Source organism: Telmatherina bonti (assembly GCF_933228915.1).
Source record: "Telmatherina bonti genome assembly, chromosome: 14".
Lineage (NCBI taxonomy): Eukaryota > Metazoa > Chordata > Actinopteri > Atheriniformes > Telmatherinidae > Telmatherina > Telmatherina bonti.
Genome location: NC_136612.1, coordinates 12,966,903 through 12,991,583, shown reverse-complemented (window position 1 = coordinate 12,991,583; position 24,681 = coordinate 12,966,903). Strand labels below are relative to the sequence as shown.

Genomic DNA, 24,681 nt, shown 5'->3' with positions numbered 1-24,681 from the left:
TAATCTTTTATAAATGTTCTGTGATATGAACATGCATGTATTATACAAATATAGCTGGACTTGTTTGCAATGGAAACATTCTCTTACCCTCTTACTTTCTTTTTTTTTTTTTTAACCAGTATGGCATGTCTACATGTATACATCAAAGCTCCTTCATGTAATGTAGAGATTATTTTGGGATGTACCAGGTAACAGCGTCCTCATTTTCAGGCATTACTGTCCTGAATATTATGCAATGTAAGATTGTATGTCTGTAATTTTACCATGACTGGATGAAAAAGGTATCCTCCGTCTGGTCCTAAGGAAGGAAACGGACAACTTTTCACCAAAACCTCCACATCATGTTCAGTAAAAACTGGATGAAAGCAGATTTAAACCTGCATGAATACGTTTTCCACCATAAAGGATCTCATGTGAGACGTAGATGTTTATGAACCAACCTGTTTTCAGCAAACTTTACTTGTAGTTCTAAAAATCTGTTTGCAACTGAGACCACAACGTGGATTAAACTAGATGGGTGTTTGCAGGATGTGTGAAAAATAAAAAATGCAACGGACATCTTTACAGTTTGCATCTGAAAGACTGCAAATCTTTTATTTCTGCTTCGAACAAACACATTAACATTACATCCAGTTTTCCATACGGTACAACAACTAACTGGTACAAAGCACATTTCATTTGACAAACACAAGACTGGAGATGTTGTCGATAGATCTTATCCCACGTACGGACAAAAAACAACAAAACAACTGAATGCGATGATGGCGTGTTTTCTGTTTGAGTCACTCCAAGCGCGTTTCGATGTTGCGCCCAGATGAGGCTCTCTTCGCGTGACTTGCATCATTGAACGAGCAATCTTTCACTTTGAGTCAAACACACGGCTTTACGCGGCGCTGCGGTGAGCAAAGTCTTCTGCGTTCAAATGTTTTCGGACCTTTTTTTTGCATCCTTGATGCAGAGCAGTGACACTGTAAAACGTCTCATCTCACACACACACACACATACACAAGCAGCTGTGCTCTCTTTCTTGATGCACACAAGTTGTGTCCTAGTTCTCCTCTCTCAGATTTGCAGGAGGAAATCCTGAGGAGGAGATAAAAGAATAAAACTGTTCAGACTTATCTGACACATTGCAGATGAAATCTGCAGGTGTTCGCCTAATTGTGGCGTGTTTTTCTGGTAATGGCGCCTCCAACCGCTACAGTTGTGCAGCTTTGGCCTCTAGATCACACTGTTCACGCTTTGCCGGTGTAACAATCGCATCTTTACGAACAACAAAGTTTGCTGATAAGCTTCTGATTGGTTTGACTGACTATTAATAGCATTCAGTTGGCATCGTTTTGATCTTTGAGGCCTGAAAGAAATACAAACACAGCTGAACTAAACAGAAGAAGTTAAAAGCAAATGCTTGTTTTTTATCTTAGTAATAATAAAACAATATTTGTACAGGGGGAGGAATGGGTAAGCCCAAATAAATACATATATATAAAACTCAAAATGAAAAGAAATCACCTCCTAATTATGATTTTACAGACATTAAAACATAAATATCTCCTCATTAGGTGTAAAATGAGAACCTCAGATGAAGAGATACACAACCTGCAGCATTACTCTGTTATTATTCGCTTTCATTTTAAAGAGGCCGTCAGCCGACATGTGTCCGTTCCTCGTTCTGCTCTCCAGGTCATCAGAACTTACCTCTATACTGAGCTGGAGGACTGATCAGATGGGGATGGTGGGTTCCCGTGGCAGCGGCCCCCGTAGGTCTCATCGCTTAAATGACCCTCTCTGAAATACTCGAGACGTCCTCCTTCAAAAGAACCCACATTTAATGTTGTTCTATAGTTTCCACACAGGAAGAACCATCATTTTTACATTAACGTGATTCATCTTTAATGTTTCTATATTATCGTTGCAGCTTTGATGATGTGGTCATCTAGTAACTCAGACCAGACCAGTATAGAACCTAGACCAGACCAGTATAGGCCCTGTGTGTTTTTTATTTTTTTTTATTTTATTTTTTTTAGGGTCTTTATCCTTCTCTCTTTTAGGTGAAGTTTAGAAATACTTCTTTTTTTTAACACCCACCCATCCTCACTCATGTAATATTTTCCTCATTCTGTATAAAAGGTGTGCTGTTTTCATGGCTGCTGCCTCCGTCTGCCTGATCCTGCTTCTCTCACATGTATGTTGTTTTGTCTGATTCTCGGACAGGTTGCACTGGAACAATGTCGTTGTGCCGGGATGCTCTCTCAGTGACAAATAAAGCTGATTCTGATGCACTGTTACTGTAGAAACTGTACTTTTTGATGGGAGAAGTGGATGCAGAGATTCCTGGAAAGACACTAATCCTGTGCTGAAATGAGTGGCTGACCAGTGTTGCCTTCACATACAAGCAGAAACCTCAACATTAAACCATAAACCAGTCGCTACAAACAAAATTCAAGCATGTAAAGACATGAAACTGAGATGAAAGTTTTAAAAGCTCAGTGTGTTTAATGCCAAACAAAAGTTTCTTGCTACAGTTTGCAAACAGGTCTCAAATCTCCATCTTTAACAAGAGGAGAGGAGGAGGAACAACTGTGTTCAAGCCTTAAAAGTTAAAGTAAAAAAAAATCCTGTTCTATTTCACTGCAGTTGTGTTCAAATTAATTCAAATTAATGCAAATTCTTTACTCACACAGTAATCGTCATCTTCCTCATACTTAGGAATTAGCATAAAACAATCATAGAATCCAAGTTTAACTCATTTACGGGCTTATATTTTATTTTAGGTTCTGAATATGAATCCAACTAATTAAAACTACTTTCTTTCATAAAACCTCTCCCTGAGCCGTCACCTTATTGTGGTGGAGGGGTTTGTGCGTCCCGAAGATCCTAGCAGCTATGTTGTCGGGGGCTTTATGCCCCTGGTAGGGTCACCCATGGCAAACAGGTGTCTAGGGGAGGGACCAGACTAAGCACGGCTCATAGACCCCTATGATGACGACCAACCTGGGCATGAATGTTCCCTTGGCCGGACGCGGGTTACCGGGACCCCCCTCTGGAGCCAGGCCTGGAGGCTGGGTACGAGAGCGAGCGTCTGGTGGCCGGGCCTTCGCCCATGGGGCCCGGTCGGGCTCAGCCCGAAAGGGTTACATGGGCCCCACCTCCTGTGGGCTCACCATCTGCGGGAGGAGCCGTAGGGGTCGGGTGCAGTGTGAGCTGGGCGGCAGCAAGGGGCGGGGACCTTGGCGGTCCGATCCCCGGCTGCAGAAGCTGGCTCTAGGGACGTGGAACATCACCTCTCTGGTGGGGAAGGAGCCTGAGCTTGTGCGCGAGGTTGAGCGGTTCTGACTAGATATAGTTGGACTCACCTCGACGCATGGCTTGGGCTCTGGAACCAGTACCCTCGAGAGGGGCTGGACCTTCTTCCACTCTGGAGTTGCTCATGGTGGGAGGCGCCGAGCAGGTGTGGGCATTCTCATCAGCCCCCAGCTTGGTGCCTGCACGTTGGGGTTTACCCCGGTGGATGAAAGGGTAGTTTCCCTCCGCCTCCAGGTGGGGGGACGGGTCCTGACTGTTGTCTGTGCTTATGCACCGAACAGCAGTTCAGAGTACCCACCCTTTCTGGGGTCCTTGGAGGGAGTGCTGGAGGGTGCTCCTTCTAGGGACTCCATTGTTCTGCTGGGGGACTTCAATGCTCACGTGGGCAATGACAGTGAGACCTGGAGGGGAGTGATTGGGAGGCATGGTCCCCCCCCCTGAACCCAAATGGTGTTTTGTTATTGGACTTCTGTGCTCGTCATGGATTGTCTATAACGAACACCATGTTCCAGCATAAGAGTGTCCATATGTACACCTGGCATCAGGATTCCCTGGGCCGCAGTTCGATGATCGACTTTGTAGTCGTATCGTCGGACCTGCGGCCACATGCCTTGGACACTCGGGTGAAGAGGGGGGCGGAGCTGTCAACTGATCACCACCTGGTGGTGAGTTGGCTCAGATGGTGGGGGAGGAAGCCGGTCAGATCTGGCAGGCCCAAACGTGTTGTGAGGGTCTGCTGGGAACGTCTGGCTGAGTCCCCTGTCAGAGCGAGCTTCAACTCCCACCTTCAGCAGAGCTTCGAACATGTCCCGAGTGAGGCGGGGGACATTGAGTCCGAATGGGCTGTGTTCCGTGCCTCTATTGCTGAGGCGGCCAGCCGGAGCTGTGGCTGTAAGGTCGTTGGTGCCTGTCGTGGCGGTAATCCCAGGACTCGTTGGTGGACACCAGCAGTGAGGGATGCCGTCAAGCTGAAGAAGGAGTCCTATCGGGCCTTCTTGGCCTGTGGGACTCTGGAGACAGCTGATGGGTACCGGCAGGCTAAGCGGCATGCGGCTTCGGCTGTTGCCGAGGCAAAAACTCGGGCATGGGAGGAGTTCGGCGAGGCCATGGAGAAAGACTTCCGGATGGCTTCGAGGAGATTCTGGTCCACCATCCGGCGGCTCAGGGGGGGGGAAGCAGTGCTCCATCAATACTGTGTACAGTGGAGGTGGGGAGCTGCTGACCTCAACTTGGGACGTTGTGGGTCGGTGGAGGGAATACTTCGAAGACCTCCTCAATCCTACCAACACGTCTTCCCATGAGGAAGCAGAGCTGGTGGACTCAGGGGTGGACTCTCCTATCTCTGGGGCTGAAGTCGCTGAGGTGGTCAAAAAGCTCCTTGGCGGCAAGGCCCCGGGGGTGGATGAGGTCCGCCCGGAGTTCCTTAAGGCTCTGGATGCTGTGGGGCTGTCCTGGCTGACACGCCTCTGCAGCATCGCGTGGACATCGGGGGCAGTACCGCTGGATTGGCAGACTGGGGTGGTGGTCCCCCTTTTTAAGAAGGGGGACCGGAGGGTGTGTTCCAATTACAGGGGAATCACACTCCTCAGCCTCCCTGGTAAGGTCTATTCAGGGGTCCTGGAGAGGAGGGTCCGCCGGATAGTCGAATCCCGGATTGAGGAGGAGCAGTGTGGTTTTCGTCCTGGTCGCGGAACAGTGGACCAGCTCTATACCCTCTCTGGGGTCCTGGAGGGGGCATGATAGTTTGCCCAACCAGTCTACATGTGCTTTGTGGACCTGGAGAAGGCATTCGACCGTGTCCCCCGGGGGCTCCTGTGGGGGGTACTCCGGGAGTATGGGGTACCGGACCCCCTTGTACGAGCTGTCCGGTCCCTGTACGACAGGTGTCAGAGCTTGGTCCGCATTGCCGGTAGTAAGTCGGATTCGTTTCCGGTGAGGGTTGGACTCCGCCAAGGCTGCCCTTTATCACCGATTCTGTTCATAACTTATATGGACAGAATTTCTAGGCGCAGCCGAGGTGTTGAGGGGATCCGACTTGGTGGCCTCAGGATTGGGTCCCTGCTTTTTGTGGATGACGTGGTCCTGTTGGCTTCATCTGGTCGTGATCTCCAGCTCTCGCTTGAGCGATTCGCGGCCGAGTGTGAAGCGGCTGGGATGAGAATCAGCACCTCAAAATCTGAGACCATGGTCCTCAGCCGGAATAGGGTGGATTGCCCTCTCCGGGTCGGGAGTCAGGTCCTGCCTCAAGTGGAGGAGTTTAAATATCTTGGGGTCTTGTTCACGAGTGAGGGAAGGATGGAGCGCGAGATCGACAGACGGATCGGTGCGGCGTCTGCAGTAATGCGGGCTCTGCGCCGGTCTGTCGTGGTGAAGAAGGAGCTGAGCCAGAAGGCGAAGCTCTCGATTTACCAGTCGATCTACGTTCCTACCCTCACCTATGGTCATGAGCTGTGGGTCGTGACCGAAAGAACGAGATCTCGTATACAGGCGGCTGAAATGAGTTTCCTCCGCAGAGTGGCCGGGCTCTCCCTTAGAGATAGGGTGAGGAGCTCGGTCATCCGGGAGGGGCTCAGAGTAGAGCCGCTGCTCCTTCGCATCGAGAGGAACCAGTTGAGGTGGCTCGGGCATCTGGTCAGGATGCCTCCTGGACGCCTCCCTGGTGAGGTGTTCCAGGCACGTCCCTCTGGGAGGAGACCCCGGGGAAGACCCAGGACACGCTGGAGGGATTACATCTCTCGGCTGGCCTGGGAACGCCTCGGGATCCCCCCCGCAGAGTTGGCAAATGTGGCTGGGGAGAGGGAAGTCTGGGCTTCCCTGCTTGGGCTGCTGCCCCCGCGACCCGACCCCGGATAAGCGGCAGAAGATGGATGGATGGATCTTTCATTAAAAAAAAAACAGCTTCTCTTTGTTTTACAATTTTGTCTGGAGTATTCTGTTTTAGCATCTGCCTCTTTCAAGCAACAAGTCCAAAAATACTCATCCAGTCTTCAAAATGTCCACTCATTCATTCGATACAGATGTCACAATGCATACATGAAGATCAATTCATCCATTTAATGATTGGTGGTCTACAAGCACAAATCCAGGTTAAAGATTTGATCAAACATTGATTATGACTATTTGTAAGGCCTGTTTTAGTAAAAACATGTGGAATTGGAACTAAAATGTCTTTGTTAGTCCAATGAGGAAAATGCTGAAATCCAAAGTTGTGTAAAGTTAGTCAAACTTGACTAACTTGTTATAATTAAGTTTTAATTAACCGTGAACTGTAGACTAAATAAGACTACGGCCACAGTATTCTGCTTTAACGTCTTCAACTAGGGATAAATTATATCAATTTTATTTGACATGAATATTGAATATTTGAATATTTGAAAGCTCAACTTAAAGGATGTACTACAAAGTCTTTGTTGAAGCAACTCTACTGAGCTAAAACAGATTTTCTCACTGAAGCCCCCCCCCGCCCCAAATGAAGGCTAATTTAGCATCCGTCTTACATCTTGTCTCTTCTCTGAGCTCTCTCCAGCCAGTAAAAGTCGACTCTTGTCTTATCTCCTGCTATCTCAACTTCTCTATTTTTTTTCCTCACTTGCTGCAATAACATCCTCTTGCATTTCTTTGCTGAATTAGCCACCGTGTGTTTTCTACAGCCAGTGTGTTGATATCCTGTTTCTGGTTGCGTGTAAAGGGAAGCCCAGCTGTGAGCTAATGGCCATTGTGATGTGTGATCTCTTATGTTCTGAACATTGCAGGGCAATGACGAAATGTGCGTACTGAATACTGAGGTTTTGTCCACACGTAGGTATCTCACAAAACAAAGATATTTCTCTCTGATTTGGTCCTTCATCCACACCAAAACGCAGATTTTTGCAATCATTACGCGACCAAAGTGAAGATATGCAAATAGTCCGTTTGCACATCTGCATGCGGACATATATAACCTCAATTTTAGGTTTTGAAATTGCAAAAAATGACCATGATGTCACCTGTGTGACCTTTGTTCAACAGCATGGTCGTCCTCAACACTGCGTTGGCGTTATCTGTTGTCCCGCCACTTTGTGTTTGTTCTGCTGGGAGTAGCGCTCCACATAGACATCCAAAGGCAAAGGACGAGATGAAGGACAGATATTTTCCACCACCTAACCATGTCACGTTGGAAGCATGTTTCGTCTTTTGTGGAAATGACATCATGAGATGGGCAGGATTACGGTGTGTTCAGACCAAACGCATTTTGAGCGTCAAGAGCGGCAGGTTTCCATGTAAAGTCTATGTGGAGGCGCGGCAAGGGGGCGTCAAGCTTTCTCTGGTCGCGTTTTGAACGTTTTGGGTGTCGGCGTTCCGGGTGGAACGCGCCGAAAATTATGAAGTTTTTTAAGCTTGACGCGCGTCAAAAGCCAGAGATGGACAAAGCTGAACTTTTGCCGCTTGATGCAGGGCGTCAACCAATCAGAGCAATCAGCTCGCAGCTCCTGTAGGATTTCTGTGGTGAACCCAGACACGGGGCTGAGATGCCATTACTCCGTCCAATATTTAGAATGACCATTCCTTGCTAAAAAGCTGAATGTTACTGATTTGGCAACGTAGCAGGATACGTTGCCTAGCTTTGTTTGCTTTGTTGAGGAGGGGGGGGGGGGGGGGGGGGGGGGGCTCTCTGCTGCCTCTTGTTGCATTAACAGTGACTATCACTGCCCTACGACAACGTTCTCTTGCTTTATTTATTAAATAAAACCATGCCATATCTCTACTGAATCCACCATCATTCAAACTGACCGGAAGAAAAGCTCCACCTTTCTCCCTCTCTTTTCCGCAGGAAAACAAAGTCGTGTGAACTTATTTTTTTACTGGCCAGAAGGGGGAAGATATTGGGTTTTACAAAAACCCAGCTACGTGTGTACATGGTCTGAGTCTGTCTTCAGAAGTCTGGCAACTAAAATCTGATACCACTGATGGTTCCAGGTCAGATGGTTTGTTCATTTAGTAAATCTGCTCTGCGTTTGGCGAGTCAGCTATGTAATATGTCACACTGTGGCTACATCATGTCATGTTGGTTTTAAAAACCAAAAAACTCCATGTTAAATATAAAACAAAACAAAACATGGTACTATTGCTGTTTGGCTGAGTCACACAGGAAATTGATTCTTTCGACCAATCAGTGGATTACAGTGAGTCAAGTGCCACCATTCTGCATCGACTTAGTAAGTTTGAGACCCCAAACAAAGGGTCCCATTATGTATAAATGTTAGGTTTGTGTTGATAGGCTTTGGTCCCGATTGGTTCCGATTTCCATTTCCATCCCGATTTTTTGGGTGCCAATTTGATTTGAATTGCGATTCTCAAAATTCTACGATATTGCTGATTTTTGTAGATTAAAAACAATAATGAAAAAAAATAAATAAAAATTTATTTTGCTCGTAATTTTTCTTGATTTCAGTTTGTAAAAACCAACACAGTAGCCAGACCATCATTCTACTGCTATAATACCCAAGAAGACAAGTAAAAAGATCAATAAAACCAATAAAAATGACAAAAATTTTATTGTGGATTAATTTTATTTAACTGAAAAAAAAAAGATTTTTGAACAAAAAAAAAAAAATCAATTTTAAAATTGTTAAACAAAAAATCTTGATTTTTGATTTCCCCACACCTAATAAATGTTGCGCACTATATAGTTAATGAGAGGTTTATATAACGCTGTTACGTGCAGAACGCTTCTGCTTCCATCTGTCTCATCTCCTCAGATGTCTGGTGTTAAAGATCTGCCTAACCATGCTTCCACATCACATTCCACATTTTAAAATCAGCACACCTGGAAGTCAACACGTTTATTCTCTCTCTGCTGTTTTGTCCTGTGGGCTTGGAACAGATACATGGACCAGGTGAGTTGGGATGCCCTGGGTGAAGCGAGTATGGCTACACTAAGGTTACAGGTTGTTCCCATTCACTGTATATGTTCAGGTTAAGCTTAGTAGATGAGTTAGGAGTTTATTTTGTTTGGGTTTAGTTTTCAGTTAGACCTCATTTTGTTATATTGCTTTCATTGATTTGGCAGAAGCAAACTTCCCTTCCCTACCCACAGGTTGCATAGCATTTCCACATGTGACGCCTTTTTAATTAACCTTAGACACACTGGCTTGTCTCCAGTCTGCGGTTGTCAGGTTGCATCACTTTCAGGGGATGTAACAAAGTCAAAAGTGAACATCTCAAACACAGTTGGTCAAATGAGCAGATAAGCCTTTAAAACAAATGTTTTTCATGCTAAAATATAATGAATGAGAATAGACACAAGACCTATCAGTGGGATAGGTAATATCCTGAGACGTGTATGTTGTGAAGCCTGCTGAGCTGATTAACAAAAACCAACAGAAAAACCCAAAACAAAGTATATTACACACTAACGGTACAGAAAAGGGAAAAAAATGACCCAAGTCAAAGACTGACTTGCAGTTGCATTGTGTTTTGTGTTTAACACAACATTCCAGTTTAATGTGTCAGGTGTGACCAGTTGAGCTTCTTACCTGTGTGATTATAGATGCACCACAGCGCCCCCATCAGACCAACGCCAATCGCAAAAGCTGCAAAAGCAATTCCCATCACTGGTCCTGTCTGTACTTCAGGGTCTGGAGGCAGAGATCGATGTAGGTAAAGAGAAGCAGAGGAAACTGGCTGAATTAATCACACTCTGCTGTATCTTGGGTTCAGACTGGACACTGGAGCGATACCTAATCTCTTGGTTCTTTGGCCTGCTAGAGTCCGCATTTTGGGTGCCAGTGAAGTCATTGGATGGGTGACAACCATGGGCCTGGAGAGGTTTCTGATCTCACACTGGGATGGGAATAGAGAAGAAGATCTTTATGCCAGTTGTTATGCTTTCACACCAAAGGCATGATGAAGAAACTGGAGATGATGGGTATTTGTGCTGGTTAAACCATGTCATATTGGCACTAAGGGGCCCAAAGTGGGCCAAGAAAAGGGCCTATCCCAGCTGGCTTAGGGCGACAGGCAGGGTACACCCTGGACAGCTCGCCAGTCCATCGCAGGGCCACACACAGAGAGACGAACAACCACTCATGTACACACTCACTCCTAGGGGCTTATACTAGGGGCAATTTTTAGAGTGACCAATTAACCTATCATGCATGTGTTTTGGATGGTGGGAGGAAGCCGGAGTACCTGGAGAGAACCCACGCATACACGGGGAGAACATGCAAACTCCACACAGAAAGGCCACTGACCAAACCAGCCAAGGATTGAACCAGCGACCTTCTTGCTGTGAGGCCACAGTGCTAACCACTGCGCCACCGGGCTGCTTTCATGTTGTTTCCACCAAATTCTGACCCACCCTCCCCACCACCAATCCCATTGTCCACAGACAAACTCAAACCCCTGACATCAAGCTGCTGTGGGGAAGCAAGATCTGGTGATCATCATATTCCTCTGAACGTCTGACATCAACAAGACATGTTGGTCTTGTTGAACAGCTGGATATTTTCTGTTTCCCAGACCATCCTCTGCAACCACTAGAGATGGCTGTGTGTGGAAATCCTGTTTCACACCAACAAAATCATTTAGATCCTCTTTCCTTCATCATCCTGAAGCTTGGTTTGAACTTCTTCCCCTCATCCTGACCATGTCTACATGATTAAATGCTGCCATGTGATTGGCTGATTGCATATTTGTGTTAACAAGCAGTGAAAAACTATTTTTTAAATTAATAAAAATGTTTCATATTCACTGACTGTGAAATAGTTGTACAATAAAAACCAAACTGGCTCTTTCACTGAGGTCACATTAATAACTCCTGATCCGTTTTACCTAGTTAGTATTCACATGTCATACAGATTTATCAAGAAAGATTTGGGGCATTTTTGCATAAATATAATCTATTGCTTCACTGTCACGTTACTTAACATGGGTTTAGGGGTATGATGTGGTGTGTTTTTTACCTGATTACTGGGTGATCTAGATCCCAGTAGAGGAATATGTTTCCTGCCCTGGCAGTCATTCTTTACTTCTTCCTTCATGGGTTCCTCTTTAGTTGAGTCAGACACACACAGGAGAACGCTGCAGTGGAGAAACTGCATGGAGTCGTTAAAAACCGGCCGCAGGACGAAACTAAATCTTAAGGGGTGTTTTCCTCCACTTCTCCAACTCCCAGCCGTTCTCGAGCCTTTCCTTTCTTTGTGATGACTGTTCTCAGTCTTTTCCAGTTGACCTTCACCTTCACTTTCTTCTTCCAGTTCACAGTTTATCTTTGTGATGAGGGTCAGGGATGGGTCGGAGGAGCAGCCGTCGCTTATCACGGTCCAGAAAGGAGATTTTTTGGGGTCAGACTGGGGAGATACAAAACACGACTTCACCTGAACGACGTCGGCGAGGGGTGCTTCCGCGGAAATCTGAGGAAAAAAAAGAAAACATCACTTTAATGTTTGAGTCGAGAGGCGAATTTTAAACCAAAGAAGCAGAGAGAAAGTGAACCCTGAAACGCAGACCTCCACGTAGACACTGTGGTCAGCGGTGATCACGCAGGGCCCAGAACAGGTCTGCTCATAGTGCTCAGTGACAGAAAGCTTCAGGACAAGAACAGGTCCAGATCTATGTCTGCGAGTTGGGAGATGCCGGATTCCCGGATCAGACTCTGGACCTTGTGGTAAACCGCTTGGAAAGTGGCCAATCAGAGGAAGAGTCACGTTATCATCAGTGGCAGCGGGATGTGCAGCGATGGCAAAAAAGCAGCTGATCTGAGAGAGAGAGAGAAAAAAAATACAGATTATAGACCTGGAATGTCAATAAATATGAAATATATAAAGATGCATGAAAATGTAGATATCTCACGGGTATGCTAAGTGGACGCTTGGACATCTCTGTCTCACTGAGCGCCACAGCAGTCTGAGTTTCATCTTTCCACAGTAACACCTGGACAGAAGACAACAAAACCCAGCGATAACAGAAGAATACAGACACTTTAATATCCATGTAAAGTAGAATAACAGCCAGAAAGGCAGGACTGACGCTGAGGGGAAACGTGTGCTGTGGTCCGACGAGTCGGCATCTCAAAATGTTTTAAACGTCGTGTCCTCCGAGCCAAAGAGGAAAAGGACTGACATGATTCTCCTGTGGATTGTTCAAAAGCCACGATGTGTATGTGTGGGTGTGTTAGTGTCCACGGCATGGGTAACCTGCACGTCTGTGATGGCATCATTAATGCTGAAAAGTACGTGCAGGTTTTGGAGCAGCCCATGCTGCATCCAGGCAACATCTTTCAGAGAGCCGAGAGATATACCCCCTCCAGTGTGACCTGGGACTTTATCCATCCACTCAATTTCCTGGGATTTAAGACCTAATGTCATAAATCACACGACTGTTTTAATCCCTCATTTTTAGAAAAACAGTTAATAACATATTTGTATATGATGTGACAAACTCAAAATGTTAATTTATCTAATTTACTCTGACTATAATATTGCAAATACAATATTTTTTTTCTTATTTTCATGTTGATAACACACAGCTTTAACAGCATCATTCACTGCCATCAGCAAACAATAGCAGGGTATAAAATTCAACATTTTATAAATAAAATTGATTTATTGATTCTAGAAACCACGTATAATGAGTCTGCAGACGGAGCAACATAACAATGTTTCTTTTCTTTTTTTTTCTTTTATTTTTTTTATTTTTTAACAACAGTGTTGTAGACAGAGGTAAAGTACAAAAATACAAGTAACCAGGGTGAGTTCTTGACCACAGGAGTGTTGTTAAGACTGGGGATGAGTGACGGGAGAAGGCGGCTTTTAGCTGCAGAGTTTGATGTGTTGATGAGGGACATGTTAACGCAGCTGCAGGTACAGATGCAGGAGAAACCGAGCTACACCAGGAAGCGCAGGGGAAGCCAGATAGACAAGGTATGACACCAAGGAGCCAGATGCATAAAACCATAATGTTTCTGCACAAATGCAAAAAAAAAAAAAAAAAAAAAAAAAAAAGGCACATTAACATTATTTTTACCACATCTGTAAAACTGTGGTTATTGGTTTTTTTTTTTGGTCTTTCTACATTTTAGTCAATGTTAAAAAAAAAAAAAAAAAAAAAAGACACACACACACACACACTCTCATTCTAATAAATTCTAATAAACTGGTGATGATTGAAAAAAAAAAGACTTTTGACAGTGAAGGGTTGGGGTTAGTCTCATGTCTTTTGCTCCTTGGTAATTTTTTTTTTTAACACATACCTTCATGCTACAGACGGGTAAAATAACATTTCAGCTTAATAAAATACGCACACAAAAGCGCTAAAAAAAATCCAGTATTTATCCTCATAACCCTTTAATGCTTGAATTTTTTGTTTTTACAATACTGTAAGATAAAATAAAATAATTTAAATATACAATTAATTTTAAAAAAATTAAGAAAATAATAAATCACATGAAAAGAAATATGTAAATAAGACTGAATAAACAGCTGATATAAATAAATAAATAAATTCCGTTAGATTATAAGAAATAAATGAAAGGCTAGTGGATTGGCACATATTTGCTACAACAGGTTGTTGTAGGGATTTATACCTGTGGAAATAATAAAAATGTTTTTCGCACACTGTCTACATAATGGTTTACTTTTATCTAGATTGTTGACATATTTGTAAAAAGTCACGTGTTTCTCATCAGTTTACCTGCTGTTTAAAAAAAGGCCTGACATGTCAAACAAGATGGCGTACGTTTTCACATGACTGTATCCTTAATTTAGTATTTTAAAATATTCCCCTTGTACATCCTTCTCTCCTTCTCCGTCTCTTTTCTCGCCTCCTAACTGAGACGCTCGCTTCATTTGCCTCTTTGCAGAGGTCTGGTTTCTAGGCTTTGATTGGGCCATGTTCTGGTCATGTTGACACGGGTCACTCGTTCAAATAGCACAATTTAAAGTGTTCATTATGCACCAAACGGCTTTTTATATCTGCAGGTGCAGTTCGTCAGCAGATGAATGGCACGTGGATTCAAAGTGTCTTATAAACAGTTTGTACAGCAGCAGTGGCCACTGGTCAGAATAAAACCAGTACCAGACTGGTTTGTGGGACTTGTTGAATTAACATTTTACTTCAGGTTTTCTGCTTCACCCCTTAAAGAGTCAACTGTCATCAGCTGTCTGTGTCTCTGTGGGTCATGTAATCTGATGATGATGATTATTATATTATTATAACTATTATTGTTCTTATCATTATAATTATCATCATTATTATTATTATTATTGTTATTATTATTATTATTATTATTATTATTATTATTATTATTATTATTATTATTATTATTATTATCTGTTTCTAAGTGATGCTAACAGATTCAATAGAAATGAAAGTAAATGTGACCAAAAGGATCTTGAAACCGTCCTGTATGAAAACTTTACTTGTTCTAAAACAAAAACAGTTTCCTGTGTCTTTTCTTCTACATTTACATCAGGCCTGATTGATTTAGGGAAAAAAATCTAATAGTTTCTACTTTTTCTACTTTTTAGGTGATTTTATGTCGTGCCCTGCCTTCCCGGTTTCACCCGCACTTTCTGGTCTCACTCGGCTTATCCTCCACATCCAGCTGCAGCTGCACCCGACAGTGAGATAGACACACATTGGTAGAGCAGATCACTCTTCCAATGGAGCGACCAGTCTGTCCCCAAACTGGGAATCCTTATTCCTAGAGCCTGCATTTGACCAATACCTTTACAGCAAACTATTTAATCTTTGACCATCTTAATCCTGTCACAGCACGAGTCCTTCCTAAACTAATGACATTTGATTAGACAGTTACATGCTTGTGAGTAGAGATTTTATTGTTTGATGTTGTGATGTTTTCCTTAAGGATCTTTTTCTCTGAACAACAAATAAATTGTTTGGTGTAAACAAAACTTTTGTTTATACCAAACTTTTGTGTTTATTGTCTCAAGGTGATCATGTAAACAGAGCATGAGACATAAAGAGATTTAACATGCCACTTAGCCCCCTTGTGCCAATAGTTCCTATCTCACCGTGTTTTTGTACTGCACCCCTCTGGGATCTCCCACAAGCACGGCCTCAGTTCTGCAGAAAATGACCGGTAACGCCAACAGGAAATGGCTCCCGTTGAACAGAGCCTGGCATCTCTGATCCTGCAGAGTCACGGCCGCAACTGGCACCGACAAGCTCTGAAGGAGAAGAACTGATATTGGCACATTAAACTTCTAAATGATTTGTTTTCCGTGACCATGATGAAAATGTTGAGGCTTTCAGATGCCTGGGTTTGTAAACTTGGAGGGGGGGGGGTAACTGTCTGACAGATACCAGGCAGGTTATCTGGCACCAGACAGTTAACTGTCTGTCTTCTGGGAGAACCCAGACTTATCTGATGCAAGACAGTTGATAATCAGATAACTGTAGATATCAGCACCAGCCAGGAAAGGACTGAAGCTGCTGCAGTTTAAAGTGGATGTTTGTCAGTTTCCTGCTTGGTTTGAAAAGCCTTGCTGTAGATCCAGAGTGCTGCTGTTTCCTGTCTACATGCAGGGTTTCAGCAAGATCCTCACTTGTGAATCAACATACACACAAACCAACATTTGCTGCCAACCAACTGCTTTAGGACAAAACAACATGTGACAAAAACAAGATAGGAGGTTTTAGCCCGGAAAACTAAAATTAAAATGAACTAAATAAAGGAAATTTTGTTTAAAACTACTCTAACCTGTAAGGTGAGCAGCTAGCGTTTTACTTTTAGTTAAGTTTTTTTTTTCTCACACATTTGTTGCTGCACTTAATAAGCATGATGCACACCTGCAGGCTTTGCTGATCCACCGTGACACTGAGGAGTCCACCCTCACATTTCACTGTGAAACTCTCTTGTCCTTCCCCAGTGTTAAGCCACTGCCTCAGCTTGCTCTCTTCTGTCCTAAGAGGCCTCATAACCAGAGAATTCATCACTGCAACCTCATCTGAGGAAGAAACAGAGACATAGATGTCAACAAATGCTTTAGTTTAAGTAAGTAAGTAACTGAAGAAATTACTTGAGTGGAGTAAAAAACTGGAAAAATTGAAAAAACAGCTTGTTCCTCTTATTTTGATTTGGATAAGCTAATAAAGCCTTGCCCACAAGTCCACCTGCTGCCAGCAGATGCAGAAGTTACGAGTAGCTGGCGGCAACGATCAAAAATAGTAGCAGTGGGCCACTGTGGGTTTGTTAGCGAGGCCCTGAACCCCCAAATGTGCTCCCCAAGTGCCAAAACTAACCCACTATTGTTGAGTACATCATGAGATGGTTCTAATGCAGAGCTGAACTCAAGATTAATAAAGCATTTTAATAGCAGCAGGTCGGAGCTAAATGCTAGTAGCTGCATCCCAGCTGCTAGCTGTTTACACCTGCTGGTAGCTCCATCCCACCTGCTAGCTGTTTACATCTGCTTGTAGGTCTATCCCAGCTTTTAGCTGTTTACACCTGGTGCTAGCAGCATTCTAGCTGCTAGTTGTGTGCACCTGCTGGTAGCTGCATTCTAGCTGCTTGCTGTTTAAACATACTGGTAGCTGCATCACAGCTGCTAATTGTGTACACCTGCTGGTAGCTGCATTCTAGCTGCTTGCTGTTTAATCATGCCGGTAGCTGCATCACAGCTGCTAATTGTGTACACCTGCTGATAGCGCATTCTATCTGCTAGCAGTTTAATCTTGTTGGTAGATGCATCACCGCTGCTAGCTGTTTACACCTGCTAGTAACGGCATTCTAGCTGCTAGTTGTTTAATCTTGTTGGTAGCTCCATCCCTACTATTAGCTGTTTACACCTGCTGGTAGCCGAATTCCAGCTGCTAGCTGTTTACACCTGCTAGTAACGGCATTCTATCTGCTAGCTGTTTAATCTTGTTGGTAGCTCCATCCCAGCTATTAGATGTTTACATCTGCTGCTAGCTGCATTCCAGCTGCTAGTTGTTTACATCTGCTGGTAGCTCCATCAGAGCTGCTAGCTGTTTACACCTGCTAGTAATGGCATTCTAGCTGTTTACACCTGCTGGTAGCTGCATTTTAGTTGCTAGCTGTTTACATCTGCTGGTAGCGCCATCACAGCTGCTAGTTGTTTACACCTGCTAGTAACGGCATTCTAGCTGCTAGCAGTTTAATCTTGTTGGTAGCTCCATTCTAGCTGCTAGCTAAATACACCTGTTGCTCGTAGCATTCCAAGCTGCTAGCTGTTTACACCTGTTGTCTGAAGGTAAAAACATTCTCTTCCTGCCTCTCAGTTGAACAGTGCATACAAAAATGCAACACATGATTACTCTAAAAGTAATCATGAACTGTTGAATTTACAATTCATCAGTTTAGAGGATTTACAATTTCTCTCAGCGATGCATTAAATATATTCAAATCAAGATAATTTCAGGAGTGTCCATTTGGCACAGGTGTTTTTATTGCTTTAATTTCTTTTCTTTTTTTTTAAGTTGTAGCTTTGACAGCAGAGTGTTTGTGCCCAGTCTGCACAATATCAGGCTTAAGATAAAGACTACTGTAGGATTATCTTATTTCTAAGTTGTTTCCTGTTATTTTCCTGTTTTATTGATATTATTTGGTTAAAATTAAAGGAGATCTGAATGATTTGGATTGAAGTTTTTTAATCAACCTGCAGAAAAACAAAACAGACTAAATGAATAAATGAACTTAAAGAAAGAAATTAATCACATGCTTTGTTTTGTAAAACTTTGACCCCTTGTGATAATATTTTTAAACTCAAGTTAAAAAAAAATCTACCTTTAAAGAACTATTTCTGTGGATTTGACCACAAAGCTCCAACACCTCACTTCTAGTGGACATGTACGAACAGCACTGCAGGTTCTTTAGTTTGGTTTTCATCCTATGATGAAACATATTCGAAACAAACTTTTGAAAAATGGCTTTGTAGGAAATACGTATCTGACTTGTTTCCATTAACAGGCTTTGCTTGTATTAACTAGGCAGTGGAACGCCATCACCAGTTGCTAACTGGAAACTAAACTGAAAGAACAACCGCTTAAACAAAACAAGTTGTCTTAGCCAAAAATGAGGGACCCAAGACATCCAGGATTCTGACCTTTCCCACCCAGGTGGATCGCAAAGTGATTGGCCAGGCCCGCCTCCGTGTATGAGGTCACCTTGTAGCCGTACTCATCAGCCCAGAGAAGAAGATCAGGAACAGTTGACAGGTCAGAGTGAAGCGTGCTGGACAGGGTTAGGTCAGGCTCAGGTGGAGACGGTGGGGACACACTGCTGGAGGACTGCCGAGACAGGAGAGAGAAATACACAGCTCAAAACAACAAAGGGAACACTTAAGCATCACATCTTGGATCAGGATGAATGAAATGTTCCAGTTAAACATCTTTAGTCAATTCATAGTGGAATATGTCAATCAAAACATAGGAATGATCAATAAAATTAGATAAAAGTGGAAAGATCAGATCACATGCGGATCAAACTGGAAATCTCTAGATGTGGTTCAGTAGTGTGTGTGTGGCCACCATGTGGCCTGTAGACACTCCTACGCAACATCTGGGCACGTTCATGACGAGATGCCAGATGTTCTCCTGAGGGATCTCCTCCCAGACCTGGATCAGGGCATCAGTCAAACCTGGACGGTCTATTGTGAGACGTAGAGACTGTGGATGGAACAAGACATGATGTTCCAGAGGTGCTGGATTCGATTCGAGTCTGGTGAACGAGCAGGCCAGTCCATCACACGCTCTGACACACTCCAGCCACATGAGGTCGAGCTTGGTCCTGCATCCCAAGGAATCCAGGTCCCACTACAGCAGCATATGGTCTGACATGGGTCAAGGACCTCATCCGTGGTATATAACGGGAGCCAAGTTGTCTCTTGGTGGCACACAGAGAGGTCTGTACGGCCCGCTACAGATATGCCCCCCAGACCATTACTAACCCACTGCCAAACTGGTCGTGCTGGAGAGTGTTGCAGGCAGCAACCAGAACCTGCTCTATTCCATTAACATAACGGGGACCAGTGGCGAATCTGCTAATCCTGGCGTCCTCTAGCCAATCCGGCTGCATGGTGTTGTTCTATGAGCAAAGACCCCATGGTTTTAGCAGGTACATGCACACATGTGACCTGCTGGAGGTCATCTTGTAGAGCTACTCCTCTTGTTCCTCCTTGTACAAAGGAGCAGATAGTGGTGCTGCTTTTAGGTTGTAGTCCTCCTACAGTCAGCTCCGCATTTTCCTGGTATACTGGTCTGTCTCCTGGTATCTCCTCCATGCTCTGCACACAGCGCGCATTAATGTGCCATCCTGGATGAGCTGCACTACTTCACCTGTGGGTTCCAGACACAGTCTTATGTTATCTCTACTGGTGAGTTACTGGCAAAATGCAAACGTGACCAAAGCTCAGCCAAGGAGGATGAAGACAGGGAAACGGTCTGTCCAGGAGTCATCTTGCTAACTGTTTGGCTAATTTGTACAACAGCAGGAGAAGCTGATTCAGCATATACATCAGAGTAAATTCGTAGACGGCTGCGGTCCGTACATGAACATGGATGTGACCCTGGAGATCCTGAGCAGCAACAGTCCAGCTGACTGGCTCAGAGCTGCTGAAAATCAGGACAACTTTATGTGGCTTTGCACTGGTCACTGGGGATACAAGAGAGATGGTCACTTTCCTCTGCAGGCAGCTGGAAGAGATGAAGCATGACAACAAGGTTAATCTAAGTCAAACAGTCATTTCCTCAAATGAATTAGTCAGATCTCTGATGCCGCATGTTCTCACCGACAGAACCTTGACCCTGCCGAATGGAGCTTGATCACATGGACCTCAGGGCTCATTGTTGTGCGGCTGCAACCCTTCACTGCCTGTGGCTGCAGGTCAGAGATCATGTAGTTGTCAGAGTGGAACCTGGACTCCAGCTGGCACACGGCAGGTTGATTCGGATCTGAAATGTGGACACGAGAGTCACTTTATATATATATATATATATATATATATATATATATATATATATATATATATATATATATATATATATATATATATATATGTACATGGAAATGTGACTGTACATAATTATACGTATGAGAAATTGAATTTAATTTGTGGAAATTATCACAAACAGTTAAAATGTGGGAAATTATCCATCTATAAAGAGAACGACTTATGACATATGGCATGCTATGCTATGATAATGATTATTTTTTCTTTTATTTTCATTGGATATTGTTAAGAAAATCAAATAACCATTTATTGGTGCGTTATGTTTTGTTTTTTGTTTTTTTTTTAAAAGGGGCAGACATTACAAGAAATTTCCTTTTCCTGCTGCTTATCTAGCATGGTGCTCTGTATTGTTTTGTTTTTGTACTGTAAAGTCTTGTTTTACCTTTTGTGTGACCATGTGAGAAATAAACAAAGGCTTACTGAAGAGCCAATTCATTGCAATGTAAACTGTAAAGATGTCTGATAATATCGGCATTTCAATATTATCTGCCAATTTCAACATTAAAGTGCAATATCAGAAATGATCACTATAGGTTTTTTACTTTTTTAATCAACATAAATTTTACGCAACTTGCACATATTATATATTAAACTCTTCAGCTTCATCTCCTCTAAATGGAAATGATAAAATAAAACTGATGGCATGTAAAGTTTTACAGGTATTTTTGTTTGATTGACACAGCTGGCTCCAAAAATGTAAATATCAATTGATATTGGTATCATAAATTACGAGTTGAACAAAATCGGTATGTTGAATATTGGTAAAACAGCCAGTATTGAACACCCCTAGTAAAAAGTCACCTGATTTCCAACACTACACGTTATCATTCTTGCTGGCTTTTTCAGATGGTTATGTTAGGCATTCAAAATAAGAATTACGTTTTTATACTACAGTACAACAACTTAGTATTGTTTCTCGGTTGCTCACCCTCTCCCAGCCGGATATAGACACGATTGCCCTCTGTTGTGTGCATCAGAGAGGACAGGTTGCCATGGTGCTTCAGAGCCCAGCGGTGCAGCGCAAAGGGGCGTAAAGGTAACGAATGAACAGTTTGGACGTGCAAACGTAGAGCGTGTGACTCTACGCTGGAGTTTGAGGACACCTTCCAGATAAAGATAAAAAATACAACAAAGAGTGAAACAGATGGCTTTTAATCATCTTTTTTACTCGCCTGCTCATAAAGCATACAATCAAAATGTGCACTCGTTTAAAAAGGATCATTACTAAAGTGTGACTGACCTGCACCAGTACTGGGAGGTTAGGGGAAAGCTGTTCAGCCTCCAGTAACCAGGTTACTGCGACCTTGGAGCTGAGCACCAGGTGGATGGCTCTGAGCGGGGAAACAGACTGTGACAAAGGCTGCAGCAGAACCGTCACCTGCAGACAGAAGAAATAAGATCTGGTAGGATATGAGGACATTCCTCCATGTATACACACATTCAGCAGACAAGAAAGCTTTTCAGATATAAATAATAGATTAAAAAGTTGATTAGAGGAATAAAAAATACAGCCAAGATGATTACCTGATTGTTTACATGCATTTAATACGTTTTGAATTGATTGTCACCACATTTATCTTTGTGGAGTTAATTATTCCGCTACTTATTTCCCTTTTTTCTCATTTCTCCTTATTTTTTTTGCTATTAATAGGAATTAAATCAGACTGTTTTGTGGTTTCTGAAACACGTGTTAAAAGTTTATCTTGTTTTAATGATTGTTCAGGCTTCTCTGGGTATGAGCGATGACTACATTTGACGGAGATTTGTAAATCAAATTGCGCCAATCAAGATTTATTCATATAGAACTTTTCGTACCAAAAAGCAGCACAGAATGCTTTACGTAGCAACAACAGTGATTTAATGTTAAACTAAAATTATTTCATGTACCCAATCATATAACCCCGTGAAATTTAAAACATACACCAAATCATTCATTATATCTCATGCACACAATTAAAGTCCCCCCCCCCCCCCCACCTATAAACCAATCACAATTTACATAATCAAACACCAAACCCTAATATTAGGCTAATGTTGATGTGAGGAAGTGATATTTTGGGGATCTGTCCACACTGAATGCTACCCTGCACTGCAGAGGCAACCTCGCAGACCCAGCAGGCAAGGCATAGCCCCCAGGGTGGGGGGGTCCGAAAGAGGGAAACACTGGGTTTAAAATAAATGAGGTGAAGAGGAAAAAGATAAAATAAACTTCTTTTTTTTTTTTTAAAAGCCAGTAAATAAAAGACAAATAAGAGCTATAACTATAAATATATATGTAAAACAAACAAACAAACAATAAACAAATAAATAAAAGGGTTGTGTTTAAAATAATTAAAATAAAAAAAAAGTTATTTAAGGAAGTAATGCACAGATAAAATAAATGACTATCATTAAATAGATTTCGTTAAGAAATTAGAAAATAATTAAAGCCATGGTTATTTCTCAATCACAAACACATAGATGATATTTCATTTACAAACTAATCAGGTATTACAGTTAAAAATAATTATGGAAAAAACCATCAAGATAATGTTCATTAAGGTAAGAAATGTGTTATTTACTTTCTGATTTCAACATAACTGGACATTTTGTGAGCAACTACTGGCAATTAGAAAGGTTAACTCCGAATTGGCTTTGCTTCTCAGACCCAGAGGTAACATCCTCAGCTGGACTTAACAAATCAAAACAAATTTGAAATGATATTTTCAATGCCATGAAACAGAACTGCTTGAAAATATTGACCCAGAGTGTGTAAGGTCGCATAAATACTGGGAAAGGTGAGGTTATAATTAGAGACTATTAAACAGAAGTATTCGTTATCCTAACCTGAGACTAGAGCCAAGACAATGTCCTTGGATCATTTCTGAAACTCTTTCCATTTTCATTTTGTTGAAAAAAACTATATAATTAAACCTCAGACTATCTGAATATCTCTGCTTAAGACACTTTGATAAGTCAGTAGCTTCAATTGCCATTAAAGTTTTAAAGTCTGGAATTAAATAAATAAAAAATAAAAATTAGAAAGTAAATACGTTACCTTGTTTTTGGAGCTTTTTATCGTTCTTCTCAAAGCAACAACATGAGTTTCTTTGCTCCCGCTCTCTCTCGCAGCGCAGCCTGGGCCTACCTTAAACCTTTCCAGCAGACCCTGAACAGGGTGTAGCAAACCCACCGGGCCCACCCGCGGACATCCCATCTCATTACCTTGAACTAAGAAAGAACACACGGATGATCATGAAGTGCATATTTACCATGAAATCTTGAAATAATGTTACATCACAACGAGTTCTCATCAACGTTGATCAATCATAAACTTTTTCTCTAATGTTGTGTTTAATTTCTGTGTCTCCAGAAATGACCTGAAAAAATTTCCAAAATTTAATGAACTTACAAAATCTACTTGCAATACATCATATTTGTTAGAAAGTTGTTGATGATGTGACTTTACTGTACCTGCCAGTTTCTCCCATAGTAAAAAGAGGCCAAAAACAGTCCATCCAACCTCGGACAGTGAAGGCATCGTGGAGCCGAAGTTACGTGATTGAGCCCCTGGTGACATCCTATAAAATAATATTTCTGCCCTATGAGCTCCACTTTTTTTTTTTAACTGATACCAATAAGTTAATGTTTTAATCAAGATCACATAAATCTAGTCAAAAACTCCTGATTGTAATCATCACAATTTATCATAATATTTGATGCTTTTATTTGCCATAAATTAATCTATAGATTTAAGACGAATACTTAATTAAAACATTTCATTTGTGTGATTTTCTGTTGTTCATTTTATGGCTTTTAAAAGATAAACCGTTTAGTCCAGACCAGACAAAGCAACATCCATGCAACATTTTCAGAGCATCAGTAGCTTCATATGTGTATACACACATTCTCTGGCCATTTTATTAGATCCACCTGTTGAATTGCTCGTTATTATAAATATCTCATCCAATCACATGACAGCAGCTCAACACATTTAGTCATGTGGACATGACCCGGACAGTTTGCTGGAATTCAAACTGAGCATCAAAACAATAGATTCTGAACGTGGCGCAGTTGTTGGTCTGAGTATCTACTGGGATTTTCACACACAACCATCTGTAGAGTTTACAGAGATGGTGTAAAAAAAAAAAAAAAAAAAAGATAAAATATCCAGAAAATATTCAGTTGTCCGGACCAAAATATCTGGCATGTCTTAAGCATTGCAAAACATCTGAAAACACCACAAGTTCAAAGTTTGAAAAGTAATTATTAATTAACTTAAATCAAATTTATTGTATCTTAATGTAAGTATTTTACACTTCATGAGCAAACAGATTTAAGAGATTTCTGGTAAAATCATGCAGCATAAAGAGCACAAAACATTTATAAATGTTCAACCTGATGCTCAAGACTGTTTTTTTTT

General features: G+C 42.4%; 1 protein-coding gene across 1 annotated transcript; it reads right to left on the bottom strand.

The window, feature by feature from the left end:
* Positions 1 to 1,048: 1,048 nt before the first annotated feature.
* engl (endoglin, like) lies at positions 1,049 to 23,838 on the bottom strand (the record flags this gene model as incomplete). Its single annotated transcript, XM_079252673.1, has 16 exons — positions 1,049 to 1,083; positions 9,822 to 9,969; positions 10,015 to 10,128; positions 11,250 to 11,699; positions 11,796 to 12,044; positions 12,139 to 12,219; positions 14,076 to 14,180; positions 15,321 to 15,476; positions 16,099 to 16,256; positions 18,375 to 18,558; positions 19,818 to 19,962; positions 20,058 to 20,220; positions 21,208 to 21,382; positions 21,520 to 21,657; positions 23,317 to 23,489; positions 23,733 to 23,838. The coding sequence occupies 16 exons, from the start codon at positions 23,836 to 23,838 to the stop codon at positions 1,049 to 1,051; spliced, it is 2,580 nt and encodes an 859-aa protein (XP_079108799.1).
* Between the last annotated feature and the right edge of the window lie 843 nt (positions 23,839 to 24,681).